Source organism: Scleropages formosus, chromosome 21, assembly GCF_900964775.1.
Source record: "Scleropages formosus chromosome 21, fSclFor1.1, whole genome shotgun sequence".
NCBI classification, from domain to species: domain Eukaryota; kingdom Metazoa; phylum Chordata; class Actinopteri; order Osteoglossiformes; family Osteoglossidae; genus Scleropages; species Scleropages formosus.
Window position 1 is genome coordinate 1317990 of NC_041826.1, and position 15904 is coordinate 1333893.

The 15904-nt window shown below is 45.9% G+C and overlaps 1 protein-coding gene across 1 annotated transcript in view; it reads left to right on the top strand.

Annotated features, from left to right (window-relative positions):
* LOC108941965 (alpha-1,6-mannosylglycoprotein 6-beta-N-acetylglucosaminyltransferase A-like) overlaps positions 1–15904 on the top strand; it is a 190305-nt gene that overhangs the window by 116166 nt on the left and 58235 nt on the right. Inside the window, exon 10 of the mRNA XM_018764927.2 lies at positions 8053–8186. Coding sequence (XP_018620443.2) covers positions 8053–8186 — 134 coding nt within the window. The remainder of the gene's footprint in view (positions 1–8052; positions 8187–15904) is intronic.

Below are 15904 nucleotides of genomic sequence, written 5' to 3' on the forward strand. Positions count from 1 at the left end.
GGGCCAGGACGTCACGGCACTGATTTTCCGGGGGTCCATGGAAATCCCCTGCTGACTCAGGATGTAACCCAGGAAGATCTGCCTCTGGTGGAATAAATATTTCTCCCCCTTGACATAAACCTAGCGCTCTAGAAGCCATCTTAAGAGAGAACATACCTGACAAATGCGTTCTTGGGTCCGGGAGTTGATCAGAAGGTCGTCCAGGTAGACAATCAACAGTTGATGAAATCCCCCAGCACGTGGTTCAGGAAGGCTTGAAAGACTGAGGGGACGTTTACCAGGCCAGACGGCATGACCCGATATTCATAATGACCCAGGGTGGTGGAAAATGCCGTCTTCCATTCGTCCCCCTTGCAGATCCTGATCAGGGTGTAAGCACTGCAAAGATCTAACTTAGTGAACCAGGACAAATCATGAATGCTTTCCAAGGCGGCTGTGATCAAAGGGGTGGGGATATTTTACAGTGATTGCATTCATCCCCGGTAATCAATACAAGGTTGCAAGCCTCCATCTTTCTTACTGATAAAGAAGAAACCGGCTGATGCAGGAGAGGTGGATGGGCCAGAAGTGAGGGCCTCGGTGATGTAATCGTGCGTGGCCCTCTGCTCTGGCAAGAGGTTGATTGCGCAGTCCCAGGGTCGGTGCGGGGGTAGTTCAGCTGCTCAGGCTTTACTGAAGACCTCCTGAAGATCCTCGTACTCCGGGGGAACTGCTGGTTGAGGGAGACCCTTTATGCCCTCAACTGACTTTGCTTGGCCAGGAAGAGTCAGGCAAGAAGAACGACAATTATTTCCCCATAACGCCAGTTTGTTAGTGCTCCAACGGAAGACCGGATTATGTCGCGTCAACCAGGGATAACCTAGAATGATTGCGGCGTCAGGGGCTCGTATCAGGAAAAAGGTGACAGGCTCCAGTCTCCAGCTGGAGCAGAATGGTGCGCGTCCACCACACTGGAACCGAGGGGTTGGCCATCGAGGGCTTTAACCTTTCAGGTGACCTCACAGGTTCAATTTGGAATGTAGTGCTTTCTGGCAAAGCCCCAATCCATAAAACACCCAACTGCCCCAGAATCTATTAAATGCGCTGGTCCGTACTCGGTTCCCCTCCCAGGCAATGCACACAGGTAATCGCAATTGCCCTCTGTGTTACCCGGGACTCACCTTGGGTTCACTGGAGTCCCTTTGGGGTGGGCGTACTGGACAGGTCGAGCGGAAGTGGTCAGGGGAACCGCAATACAGGCACAGGTTGCCCACCAGACGACGCCTCCTCTCCTCAGGACCTAGCTGGTTTCTTCCAACCTGCATGGGTTCCAGTTCTTCCTCTGCATCTGGGGCAGGAAGGGCAACCTGGCCACCCTTCATCTGATGGTTCCAGCCTAGGTTGTCAATCACGATAGTGGCCTATACAAAGTGATCAAAGGTCCCGTCTTCCCCACGGTAGGTTGGCTCGGCCTGGATCCTAGGGGGAAGCCCTTTGCAGAAACGGGAAAGGAGAGCAGCGGCGTTCCAACCGCTCCTTGCAGCGAAAACAGAACTCGAGAGCATATTCAGCTGCAGTCTAGTTTCCTTGGCTCAGGTGCAAGAGAAGGTCAGCGGCTGAGCAACCAGCATGAGGGTGGTCAAACACTGCCTCAAACTTTTCCCGAAAGCAGTGTAGGTGGTCTTCTGGCATGTGCGCCACCCCGCCGCTGCCCAGGCACGAGCCAGACCCATTAATAAGGACAGTACGAATGCAATTTTGGCTGCGTCGGTCTGGTACATGCATGGGGAGCATTTAAACACCAATTCACACTGCATGAGGAAGTCCTGGCACTGATTGGGTGAGCCATCATACCTCTCAGGAATGGAGATGGTTGTATCGGGTCCAAATGCCTTGGGAAGCGCGGGTGGTGCATGACCAGCTGGAACCGCAGGCATTGTTGCAGGAGTCTGGATAATCCCTGCAGTTTGCAGTGCAGGATGCAGCTTCTTGACTACGCCTTCCAGTCGTTCCCGTGACTGCTCATGCGCACCGATGATCGCCCCCTGGGCGGCGAGTGCATTGTGCATCTGGGTGAGTTCTGCTGAGTCCAGATAGTAGGCGGAACCTTCTGTCATGGTTTTGTTCCACACGATGACGGATTGAAGTGCAGAGTTATTCAAATCAATGTTTATTATAGCAGGCAGACGTAATCCAAGAGAGAAGTTGTGGGACAAGCGATGGTCGAGTGATCAGCAAACAGAGTACAAAGGACAACGTGAGAATTGTGGTCGAAGAATAAACAAGGAAAGGTCAAGATCGGAATGAGTTACAGGTAACACAACCAGACAGGAAAGAGTAGTCGCTGAATGAGGTTCCGCATCCATGTCTGTTCGGCGTCCCCTTTTATCCCTGTTTCCATTAAGGAACAACAGGCGTTTCCGATGTGCTGGCTGCCGAGGATGCAGCACTGTGCAACTCTCCCTGAGGTTTCAAGTGTACACATTGATAGTTTACATAAGTAGATTTCAAAACTATTTTTCATTGTTAAATTTCATAGATTTTTCATACTACTGATGGTTTTTCATGTTGAAATTTGACTGTACTGAATCCTACTCTGTTTTGCTCTAAGAACTGAACATTTAAATTATTTACTTCTGCTAAAGCAGAACATTGATCAGTCAGCTTATGTACTTCATTAGGTGTGCACTATGGTACATTTTTACTTACACATAAAATTTAACAATCTAAAGCATGCATTTGTAAACTTTTATAAGTAAAAAGTACTCAGATGCAGGTTTTTTGGGGTAATTGAGTAATCAGTTTGTATGCTTTTAAAGAACTGTATAAATTCTATTCATGTTAGAGTTAAAAGGACAGTAAGACTTTCTGAAATAAATATTGAACACAAATCAGCTTTATTTCACTTATCAAAAATCCGCAAAGTAGCACAAGCCGAAGCGGAAATCGCAAGTGACATTCTTGGCCTGAACATCTTTGCAAGTTCTGTCTGTCATGCATCCCTTTGAAGAAGGCATCTTATTTCCTTATTGAATAAAAACTATGACACCCATGAGATGAATGCCACAGGCCCTGCTCATAACTGTGAAACGGCAAAAGAATGCTGCAGGTGTCATGATGAACAGAGGACACAGAGTGCAGGATCATTTATTCAGAACTAGGGAATTAGACTTGCCCCGGGGACAGGCAAGTAGTCAGTCAACTGGTGAATTGGACAGAGGCAAGGATCAGAAGTTGTGGTTGGGGGATAAGGCAGGTGGTCATTACTGATGCGATGCGGATGTGATGCAGACAGACAGGCTGGTAATCTCTAATGTGATTCCACACCTGGGAAGAGGTTGAGAAATGTTTTTATAGCTGAGTGCTCCGATTAAAGCTAGGTGCTTAATCAGAGCCAGGTGCTTCAGGTTGCAGTGTGGGCATAGTTGTGACAGCAGTTGAGCTACTCTTAGGCAAATTGTATTTCAGAATTCATGAGCATAGGATGAGTGGATCTAATGCTGACAACATACACAGAGAGAGTGTGTTACACTGATGAGTGGATGAGTGACCCTTTGTAAGTAGTGTATCTAGCAGTGTAACACACTTTGGTGAATAAGGTGTGTGGGCTGATAACTACATAGAGTTGTTTGGAAGTCACTTTGGAGAAAAGCATTTGCTAAATAGATAAATGTAAACACAGTCTCAGCATTAACCACATTTAAATAACACTGCTTCAGCATGGGGCCTGACTGTACAAGGTTTCACCCTCTCTAATGACACTTTAAGAAAATACCAGCTTAGGTCATTATAATCAGGCCTTTATTCTTCGCATCAGAGCCACCAACTTGCTGTATGGAGTGCATCAGGAGGCCTTGTCTAAGTCTTTAAAACTAAAAATAACCTAGCACCAACGCTGCCACCTGAAGTGAGTCTCTCAAGATGATGATGGAGTAAACATGCATCATTTGACTCCAGGACCCAGTCTTTTCTTTGAATACATTTGTTAGCTCATTGCACAAAGGAAGTACTGTAAATCATTACAGCTCTGCTAATTCACTGCACCTGAGTGTGGATTTGATCTTGCGGTATTTGTGTCAGTTTCCTCCCGCAGGCCGAAGACAGGGGGGTCTAGGTTACCATTTGTGTGTGTTTGTTACGGTGCTCTATTGTACAGATATGTGAATGATTGTAGGGAGTTTAGTGCAGTGTATCTAGCACAGTATATGACCTTGGATAAAAGTATCATAGTAACATTGTAAAACACTTTGGAGAAAACTAAAGTACATGTTAAGGTGTTAGCTAAATACTGTGAAGTAATCATTGTATATCATTATGGATAGATATGGAGGGGGGTGGGCCTGGGATGCCAGATCCTGCTGTTGAGCCTTCTCAATTCAGTAAAACAATGCTGGAAGGTGCCTACTTGACAACCCCAGCAAAGTGCTTCAGGTGGATCCTGGTGAGGAGGGTAGCACCTGTCTATGATGAGGGCTGATTTGTATGTGGAGGGAGATATGCTGAGGGGGGTTGGTATATAGGGTTTTAGGAAGAATAGAGTACTGGGGGCATGGTTGGTTTGTGTCTAGTCCCCTTAATTTTAGGGTAAGGGTTTGAACATCTTTCCCTCTGTACTATTGCACGGAGAAAAGTGTCAGTTTTTTTACCTTCACTATTTGATTTATTCATTGTAATTTTTTTGCAAAGGAACAGGCAGGTTTTTACCATTATTGAGATGGGGCATTTGAAGTTGTGGTGGTTGAAGCAAAGATTTTTTACAACCTGATTCCTTTCCTGGTATCAACCCTGACCATTTACCTTGGATTGGGACTGCCACTAACAAACCAAGGGCTGGAGCTAGAATTTTCAGGTCCCTCCTTGCTGTTGGATGGAATTAAGTGACAAACAAGTTTGTGCTCATGGCCAGTAGTAAGGAAACAAAGCCAGAGGGAAAAGCAAACAGGGAAAGCCAGGGACTGGCATAGGTCAATCACACAGCACATGTCCCCAGGAGAGAACAGCAGGAAGGTGAAGCAGAGGTCCTATGCCAGGGAAACAAAGATTATGGGGAGGTGCTGGAGAATCAGTGTGGTTGCTTGTGGGTGGTTCCCCACTGACCAGAGGGGGGCACACCTTATACCATGCTTAGTGCCAGGTGCCATTGATGAACTGCCAGGTGAGAGTGTGAAAGTACAACCCCCGACAGGTGACCCCAGCCGCCCTGCATTGAAAGGGGGTGCGACCCTGTGGATGAGGTGTTAGCCAGTCTGGGTGGTCCCTCCAAAACTTGGCAATTAGCGAGGGGTCCAAAGTAACCCCAGCAGGAATCCACCAACACTCTTCCAGGCCATAGCCCTCCCACTCCACCACATACTCCAGCCGCCCTCTCCCTCAGCTGGAGTCAGACAGCGACCTCAGGGTGTAGGCAGGGCCCCCTTCCACCTGTACCAGCAGGGGAGGGGAGTCCACTATGTGTGTCTGCAGGAGGGAAGTTCCGCAGTGTTTGAGCAGGGACACATGAATCATAGGACGGACACGCATACTTGGGGGGCAGTTACAGCTTATACATCACCAGTGTCACCTGGTGAAGTACTTTGAAGGGCCTGATGTACTAAGGGTTTAGCTTCCTGGAGGGGAGCTGCAGCTCCAGGTGGTGAGCCAGACCCTTTGCCCAGGCACAAACAATGTGGCCAGTGACGGTCTGCCTGCTGTTTATATCTCTTGGATGTAGTCCCAGATAGCTCACCAGGTGTGTCTGCTTTGTTGATACCAGTCATCGGCCACAGGCACCTTTCCTGGGCGACTGCCATCCAGCCAGATGACTGGCTGATATCCTAAAACACACTGGAATGGGGACAAACAGGTGAACGTGTGGTTGCGGGTATTATGGACGTATTCTGCCCATGGTAAAAATCTCATCCACTGGTGTTGGGTCCAGGCGCAGTAGGTCCATAGAAAGCAGATGTCGTTCTGTTGCACCCGTTCCACTTGGCCGTTAGCCTGTGGGTGGTACCCAGACATCAGACTCACTGTGACTCTCAGCTTGTCCCAGAAGGCCCGCCAGACCTGTGACGTGAACTGCGGGCCTCAGTCAGACGCCATGTCTTCCGGCAGGCTGTACAATCGCTTGGGTAGTGGGATCAGATGACAGGCTATTGAAAAGCAATCAAGCGGGTGCCGTGGAGGGCAGATTCAGGGGCATTCTCTGTGGCTTTGAACATCCCTTTGGTCTGAAGCACCACTATCAGCTGGTGCAAGGCCCCCTCAATCCGTTTCAGCATCTGCTTGTGTGCCCTGAGTAAAGCATCATGAGCTGAAACAGCCGCCTCCAGCCAAGTGGTCTCCGAGTCCGTTTGTAAGGCGGAACCTTCTGTCAAGTCCATCATTGCTGTCAGACTGACGTGCATGCTTGTCTGTGTTCAGCGTACAAAAGACAGAGGGAAAGCAAACAGGGAAATCCAGGGACAGGCACAGCAAACACCACCCTGGGAAAACAGCAGGATTGTGGTCAAGAGAAACATGAAGTAGAGGTCTAATGCCAGGAAAGCTGGAAGGAGACACTGAGGTTGCTCATGAGAGGTTCGACACCAACCAGAGTCTGGCATGCCTTCTTATACCATGCCCCCGTGATCAGCACCACATGCTGTTGAGCCCCTGACGGGAATGCGTTCATAATTTCTACCTTGAAGACTTGTGCTCAGTAGGAGGAGCAGACTGAATTCACAACTACAAAAAGATTTGGGTGAAAAATTTAGGGCTCTACTTTTCATGCTTAAGTCCAAGGCATCCTTTATAAAATGAAGGGAAAGTATGAGTTTGTTAGGACTGAAATGAAAATAAGGTGGATGTCCCCTGTTTCAGTAACAGATCAGGAGTGCCAGCTGCATATTGTTTGTTGTGTATATTGTAAAAGTTGAATCCACTGGGTTTGTTGGACCACAGATCCTGATGGTTGAAGGTATGCAAAATCTGCAACATTGTACATGCGGTATTTGGGAGAAAATGGCTGACCCAGTTGATTGCTGTAAAACTGATGAATGATTGAGATTTGGCATGTAATCATGTAACCATCCAGGAATACAGTATATTCTACATAATCAGTTTATGCATCATATTGGAATATAATACGGTAGATGTCGAGCCACTAAGCCACTTCCACAATCTGTTACCTCATCTATTTTCACATTTTTCATCTACTGGTCAGTTTGACAGGTTAAAAGAAATAATTTGTGTACTTTAGAAATTCAATATCTTTTTCTTAATGACATAGGAAAAGTATTGGATGTTTACTGCTAGGGTCACACCCACATCCTCAGCACAGCTGCAAGCACCTGGTCACAATCAGCCCAGTCAGGTATAAAGGACACCAGTCCACCGCTGCCCGGCTGTGAAATCTCATCGAGACAACTGTCTCAACTGTGCTTGTACCTTGCCTGTCCTGCTCTCAACATTTTTTCCTTTCCTCATTCTTCCTCACCTGTCTCCCTGTCCTTATATCCTGTCTTCCATGCCAGTCACTCATTTGTCCAACCACATCTCTGGATGATCCTGGAAACAACATTCGCCTCTTGGTTCTGACTATTCACCTGTTCCAATTATGATCTTTGTTTTCACAAAAGAACTGCCTGATTAGACCCAGATGCAGGATCAGTTTCCTGCTCCCCAACATCACAGCTGGTTACCATATGCCTAGTCAGAATGAACATTTAGTTCCTGTCAAAAAAAAAAAATTATCAGGCAGCCTCAGGACATCATACCCCAAGCCTTCTGTTTCCACCCTGAAACTCCATTTCCAGAGGACTGGTCCATCTCCAGAACGAGCTCATATCCCGTGTCTGCTTGTTTAATTATAGCTGTTAAATTTATAACTTTCATTAGAAAGGAAACATGAAAGGGGCAGTAAGATCCTATGAGTTAACTGAGTCTCATGTCAGAGCTCTTTAAAGGAGAAAATGGGATGGTGCTTAAAGCCCCTCCAGTAACTTCAGGTCTTTAATGGAAAGGTTTTGAAACCAAGGAGGTTTTTGGAATGGGCCTAAGGTTATGCATTTCTCTTTTTTTTTTTTTAAGACACTGACCTTTTTTGTGTTATAGGTGTATGCTGCGCGTACTGGATTCTTTTGGCACAGAACCCGAGTTTAACCACGCCCGCTATGCTCAGTCAAAGGGCCATAAGACCCCTTGGGGCAAGTGGAACCTAAACCCTCAGCAGTTCAATACCATGTTCCGTAAGTAGATGCATACCCCTCCCGCTGTTGACATTCACTGCAAGGCTACAAGAAATGCACCATGCCTGTACCTAGATATTAAAATGGTCTCCACAATATGATGCCTCTCAATCACCTTCTAATTTAGCATAAGCAAAGATCTGAAAGCAGGAATTGGTTTCCTCTGCATGCACTTAAGATATACGTTGGCTATTCCGCTTATGCCTGGAAGTCTGTAAGTCACTTAATAAATCTAAAGTATCTTCGATCATTAAGTTAGAATTAAATTTTAGTAATACAGATCTCTCCATTTTAAGTCATTAGATCTTGATAAATTACAAACAATTGAACATAACACAGGCAGTCCCCAGGTTATGAACATCCGACTTGCGTACAAGCCATAGTTACGAATTACCCTCGTAAAGCCTATTAAACTAAAAATTTGTTATTGTAAATAGTGGTTCGTAATAACAATCGAGTTCTACTTTGCGATGCGCATCAAAATATTGCGCATCTGCAGCAGTTTGCTTGTGGGCACATGAGCCCCAGGTAGGACAAAGACTCTTCAGTTGGACTGTCACGCCCACAACCTTGCCCCAAACTTCTGCATCTGCCTGAAATCAGAGCAGCAGCATACAAAGAAGCCGTACCAGCACACCCTGGTTGCAGAATCTCATTTGAGCAACCCGCCTCTCCAGCGCTCTCGAGTGAACCCAGGACAACTTACCCATCCTTCCAAGTCCCTTGTTCTCCTCAATCGTTTGTTCCCACTCCTGACGTCCACGGCTCTCAACACTTGCATTGCCTCCTCAGCTACAACATCAGATTCTCCAAGAACTATGTTTGTACACTGACCAACCCATGCCTTTCCCTGACCATGAATCTCGTCTGCTCCCTTGTGTACCAATAATAAAGATCCCGCAGTTGGGTCCACACCTACCCCAGTCTCCTGCCTGCTCACTATGACATGGACCACATTGCTGTCAAGTGTCTTGTGTGTTACTACATTTGACTTTTGTTTTTACCCTCCTAACCATGGCACCAAAGCATAAGTGTGATGCAGATGCATCAAAGAAAAGGAATCAATCACAATTCAAACTAAAATGGAAATAAAGCAACCTGAAAAAGGTGAAATGCCAGCAAACATTGGAAAAGCAAACACTGAACTCTCCTCCTTCCCTTTCTTATAATACTATAGTAAGATCTATTATCTTTAAGTCTCTAATATTGTACATAGTTACATCATTGTATTGTTATAAGATGTTTTAGGGTATCTGGAGGTGTTCCTTTAATTTTTAATGATTGAAAGGTACATGATATAAGACATGACTGACATTAGATACAAACTACTTAAATATATAGACTTAGGAACAGAACTTGTTCATAATCTGGGGATTGCCTATAAATAAATTCTGTATAAGTTAAGCATCACAACATTTAAATTAAAACCAATTTCAAATTATTGAAAAACATTCATTAAGGATACACAGGACATCATGTTACCCCATATGTATGTTACAACAACTGTACACAAAGACAGTCTAACCAACATCACCATGAAGCCACAGAGAACATCCAGCATTGCCAACATATATCTCCATAACTTGAGACCAAGAAGCTTAGCTTCCTTCCCTAAGGAACACAACCACAGGGTACCAACATGGGTATTTCATTGAGGTTGTCAAGTTGACACCTCCCTTTGTTGGTTTTTTTTTTTTTTTTTTTTTTTGAAAGAATTAGGCCCACAAGACTTCCGGAAGGATCAACAGTGCAGTCAGGCATTCCAGACCCACCCCCTCAGCATACAAATTATCTACCCTTCACCCTCAACAAATACAGCAGCTCCGCAAACTCACCTACCCCAATTAAACCGCACCTCCATAAATTCCATTCAAATACACCTTTACAAACTCAGACTATCCCAGATTACACCATACAAGCCAACAAAAGCTGAAAATGCACCACTAACTAACTTAAGGCCACACCTCTAAATACCACCAACCACCTCTCATTACTAGCCACCTGCCACTAATTTTACCAACCACTACACACCTCCATCTGACTTGTAACCCCAACTACCCTGATCACTTCTCAACCATAACCACTGAGCAGCCTTATCAGCAATCTCAGATCCTTCACCATTACCCTTAAACAGCCTCTAACACCAAACTCCCCCAACAATGACATATCTTATTTAGCTGCAAACCCCCTCACACCTACCTCTACCAGTCTGACATGAGCCCACCACCCAGTCTCTTACCTCAGCGACCAGATCGGCATACTTTAACAATTTTTTGCTTGTGAGCCTCATATAACATCATCTCTGGAGGCAATTAAGTAACCTCAATGACCTGCAGCACCTGGAGCTGTTTGTCCATATCAGCCAACAGCTTCCAGTCCCATGCATTACCCCACCTAACAAGATAGGTCTACTCTTGCAGCGTTACTTTCTCCTGCCCACACAAATCAAGGGTTTTTTTTTTTTTAAAAATCTATACTGCCAATAGGCAAAGAATTCTCCAATAGCCACTTGCTCTCAAAAACACCTGCTAAAAGTTTAATAAACTTGATTAAGGTGCTAATTATAGTACTCCTACACCAAGCTCCCCCTAACACCACAACAAAGTGTGCCTCAGCATCGTCATACCGCTATATAACTTACAATAACCGTCACCACCTTCTCACTGCTCAACATTCTGTGGTATTGGCAGTATATCTTAAGTTGTTCCAATAATAAACTTGATGCAACTTGCCTCCATAGCCCACACAATTTGCCAGCATAGCTTCCTCCTTTCCCAGTTCACCCACTGACACTGCTTAACTAAACAACTGCCTTTGCATGCCTTACCTCCTCTTCCGGGACACGCTCAATGACCATCTGCCATTTGTCTGCTTCCAGGGCAGCACTCTGCAACTACCGCAGGTGGCCAGAGCCAAACCCTGCCTAACCCCTCTGTACATGTCCAACCATGTTTGGCAGCTGCAGTGCCGCTTTCGCACTTTAGACTGCATTGTCCTTACCAACAGTGCTACTTTTCTTACAACCCATCTTTCAACTCTGCTGAAATCTTCTCCAAACCCACCACTACAGCATCCCCCAGTTTGTCTTTCTGAAATAGCTTGAATATCCTTCAACACAATACGATGAAAAGTACCTTCTTTGGGCCATTTCCCTCTAGTCTGTTTATGCTACTTCCTAAATTCCTTTTTATATGACTCACCTGTTTTATCTTCTGTTTCCTTATATAGGTTAATTTCCATGACCACGTTTACTTCTCTTTTCAAATGCAGTTTCCGCCTCTGGGTCGTAGGCTAAGTCAGCTGTAAGCAGTTTACTCTTGGCCAATCCCATCTTATTTTCTTTTGTCTTCTAAATCCAGCAACTTATTCCTTTTTCAATTAAATTGTGATCAGATTATCATGAGCCCAAAGATAAGTGCAAATTTGGATGTGAGGTCCAAATAACAGATTGAATAGACAATTATTTGCTAAATACCTTCACGATACTCGCAGTTTCATGGTCTTAGTTATTTATCTTGACACCTTCACACAGTACTCAGCAGTCTGTGATTTTAGGTATTCCTCTTGCCTTGGAGGTCCCTGCCTCCCAACCCAGGGATTCTAATCACCAGGGCAAAGTCGCAGACTTTTGTTTTATTTAAATACCTTCTATGCGACACAAACCCCTTATAACCAGTCCATTCAGGGGACTTTGTCTGCTTCTTCTGGAAACCTGGTGCCTGGTCCAGTCAGGGGACTTTAACCCCTTGTTCTGGTACCTTAAAGCAGAAACATTCTCCTACCTTTTCCCCCAGAGTCAGCAAATTTGGAATTTAGTTTTGATGGTTTATTCTGTCTGTGGCAATCCACCACTCACGGGTCACAGACGGGCCGTTCCTAACTTTGACTTGGATCCTGTCCCAGCAAACGTACTTATTCATTGCTTCTCACTGAGAGTTATCCATGGTAGTGGGTTACCAATAGCAGAACTTTCAGAAGTTCCAAGTTCCAACGCATGCTCAGCTCATGTATGCTTCTAATTTGTTACTTACTTATCTACTATATTTCCTATTGGCTAATGTAAGTTCTGTGCATCACATAGCAAGCACCCTACACCCTTTCATCTTATATTTCTACCTGCCAGCATTATTTATTTTATTTTTTTTCAGTGTCAGCCAGTATCAGTTACCCGTTAGAGTTGGGGATGCCTTTTTTGGTACATCCTGCTTCTCACACAATGGGCTTTCTTCAGCAGTTACAGAATACATCAGTTGTACATTTAATACATACCCTAATTTCTACTCCATTTTCTTATTTTTCCTCTACAATCCCTACCTCTGGCTGTAGTACTCTTAAGCAAGGTACTTACCCTAAATTGCACCAGTAAAAATTACCAAGCTGTATAAACAGGTAAATTATTGTAACAGTAATAATTGTAACCTTAACGTTGTAGGTCGCTTTGTAAGTGGCAGCTAAATGAATAAATGTAAATATTCTGGGAAAAATGTTTGTGTATCTGAAACTTTGTAACTTGAGTGTTTGTCACACGAGCAGTCAGTATATTTACTTCAGCTCACTGTACTTCACTAACCATACAGAGGAAACCAATCTGATAATATCCTGTACTGTTCTTCTTTTTAAATTTATGAAAGGACAAGGTCACAACAATATACAGGTGGAGACATAACAAATATGCCTACATGTATAGCCTGTACCGTGTAACCTTCTATTACTGAATCCTTCAAGTCTGTTATGTTATTCCCCCGGCGTGGTTGCGTCGGACCCAAGTGCGGAGCACAGGAAGCTTGGTCAAGGGGCGGTTCAGTAGACATTGTCAGGGAACAGGCAAAGGGTCACCGGTGTACAAACAGAATCCAAAGGGGCAAATCCAAGAACCGTAATCCAAGAAACAGGCGAGTGATCAGGCAAACCAGTGAGTCGGAAACGAGGATCGAGGAGCAAGACTAGGAGCGCAAGTGATCAACAAGGCTGAACAAGGTTCTGCATTGGGCTGTGTTCCGAAGCCCCTTTTTAAGCTTGTGCTTGCTAATTCGAAGCAGGTGTTTCCCCAGCCGTGGGGCTGAGTGTTTCTGTCATGTAGGGGCCTCGAAGGCCTCTGGTGGACAGCCAAACCCGTTGCCCAGGCATGAAGGAAAGTGGACATCTGCGTTGATCAGCCTGTTGTTTCATCCATACCTAAGTACGTTTAAGGTGTTCTTGCATAGACCGCCATACTTCCGCGCTGGCCTGGTACCACGCATCGACAGCTGGGACATCACTGGAGCTAGGATTCCAAGAAAAAAGTGGGGGCTGGTATCCTAACACACACAAACGGGGAACGGCCTGTGGATGCGTGAGGGAGAGCATTGTGCGCATATTCAGCTCGAGGCAAGTAACATACCCAGTGTTGCGGTTTTTCAGAGGTGTAACTGCGGAGGAAGCGGGCGACGTCCTGTTGTATCCTTTCCACCTGCCCATTTGCTTGCGGGTGATATCCTGAAGTCAGGCTTACTGTTACTCCCAACTTGCGCCAGAAGGCCTTCCACAGCCTGGAGGTGAACTGGAGTCCACGGTCCGACACGATGTCTTCCGGCAAGCCGTAGAGGCGGAAGACGTACAGAAATAAGAGCTCAGCAGTCTCTAGGGCTGTAGGGAGCTTGGAGAGAGGAATCAACGTACAGGCTTTGGAAAACCTGTCAACAATAGTCATGATTACAGTCTTACCGTCAGATATGGGGAGATCTACAAGGAAGTAGAAAGCAATGTGCGATCAGGGACGATTAGGCATGGGTAAGGGCTCCAAGAGTCCTGCCGGTTTTTGGGTGGACACCTTGACCTGGGCACACACCTGGCATGCCTGGACATAGTCATGCATGTCGTTGGGTAATGATGGCCACCAGAAATGCCTCTGGAGCAGAGCCTGGGTTTTACTAAAGCTAGGGTGACTGGCAGCAGGATGATCACGAGCCCATTGTAGAATCGTGGCTCTCAATCCCAGGGGAACATACTGCTTGCCAGTGGGCTTCCCTGGTGGTTCAGGCTCGGTGGCCTGGGCTTGGGCAAGGTCGTCACTGAAGTCCCAATGCACCGGGGCAAGACGCACTCGGGGTCTCGTTCTAGGGACTCCCGCTCATGGATGTAGGATAGGGCATCTGCCTTCATATTCTTGCTGCCAGGACGATAGGTGACAGTAAAGTTAAACCTTGTGAAAAAGAGGGCCCACCTGGCTTGACGGGGGTTAAGTCGTCTCGCCGTCTGCAGATATTCTAGGTTCTTGTGGTTGGTGAGGACGACGAAAGGATGCCGGGCCCCTTCCAGCCAGTGCCTCCATTCCTCCAGGGCCTTTTTCATAGCGAGGAGCTCACGATTCCCGATGTCATCGTTTCTCTCAGCTGGGGACATTTTCTTTGAAAAGAAGGCACAAGGGTACAGTTTAGGTGGGTTTCCATGGCGTTAAGACAGGACAGCACCCACCCCTGTCTCTGAGGCATCCACTTCCACCACAAACGGGAGTTCGGGATCAGGGTGTCGGAGTATGGAAGCACTCGTAAATCTTTGTTTTAGAGTGTCAAAGGCTTCTTGAGCCTCCTCCGTCCAGCTGAGTCGGGACCTCTTGGAGGAGGTTAGAGCAGTTAAAAGGGCAGCCATGCTGCTAAAAGACCGGATGAAACGGCGATAAAAATTGGCAAAACCTAAGAAACGCTGAAGGGTTTTAACTGTTGATGGCCGTGGCAAGTGGAGGACCGCACTTACTTTCTGGGGATCCATGGCTACTCCGTCCGGTCTGAGAACAAATCCTAAGAATGACACTTGCCTCTGGTGAACCAGACATTTTTCTCCTTTGACATACAAGTGATGTCTGAGCAGTCAAGACCTGATGGACTAAGGCGACATGTTCATCTATGGAGGAGGTATAGACCAAAATATCATCAAGGTACACAAGGACCACATTGTTGATAAGGTCCCCTAGGACATGATTCTCGAAGGCTTGGAACACACTGGGGGTGTTTGCGAGGCCAAAAGGCAAAACAAGGTATTCATAGCGACCAAGGGCAGTGCTAAAGGCGGCCTTCCACTCGTCCCCTTATCAGGTTGTAAGTGCTGCGTAGGTCTTACTTGGTGAACCATTGTGCTCGGTTGACAAGCTCCAGGGCTGCTGTGTTTATTATTTTTTATAGAGCACTCTTCTCACGTAGTGACACAGAGCGCTTTAACACAGGCATACAGCAAGAAAAATTTATACAAACAAAGAAGACTACCATAATGAAGAATTTATAGAGCTACAAGTATATCTACTGGCCACTGGGGAAAGGAACAAAAACTCCCAACTGAAGGTTGAGGGAGAAAAAACCTCTGGGGGTCCACGGGCCAGTGGTTGCCCACCCCTCCTGGGCATTCTAGAAAGTAACAATTTGTAAGCCAGTGTGTAACAAGTAATAATGATAATGTTGGTAAATGGCACTTGGATCCCCAGCTCGGCATGGAACGTCTCGATCGTCATGGCAGATGGACATCATCCTCTGTCAGCACGGGATTCGTTTGTCACCACTGGCCGGCCTCCTTAGGTCTTATGTAGCGAGGTAGTGCTCAACGAGAAGATAGGACAGAGTTAGTAATTTGTTACTTAAGTAAATTTAAAATGCATTTTTTGTAAAGGTGATAAACAACCAAGGCAGGTGGAATTACATTACGAGGCGGAAGGCCTGAGTGAACATATAAGTCTTAAGTCGGGATTTGAA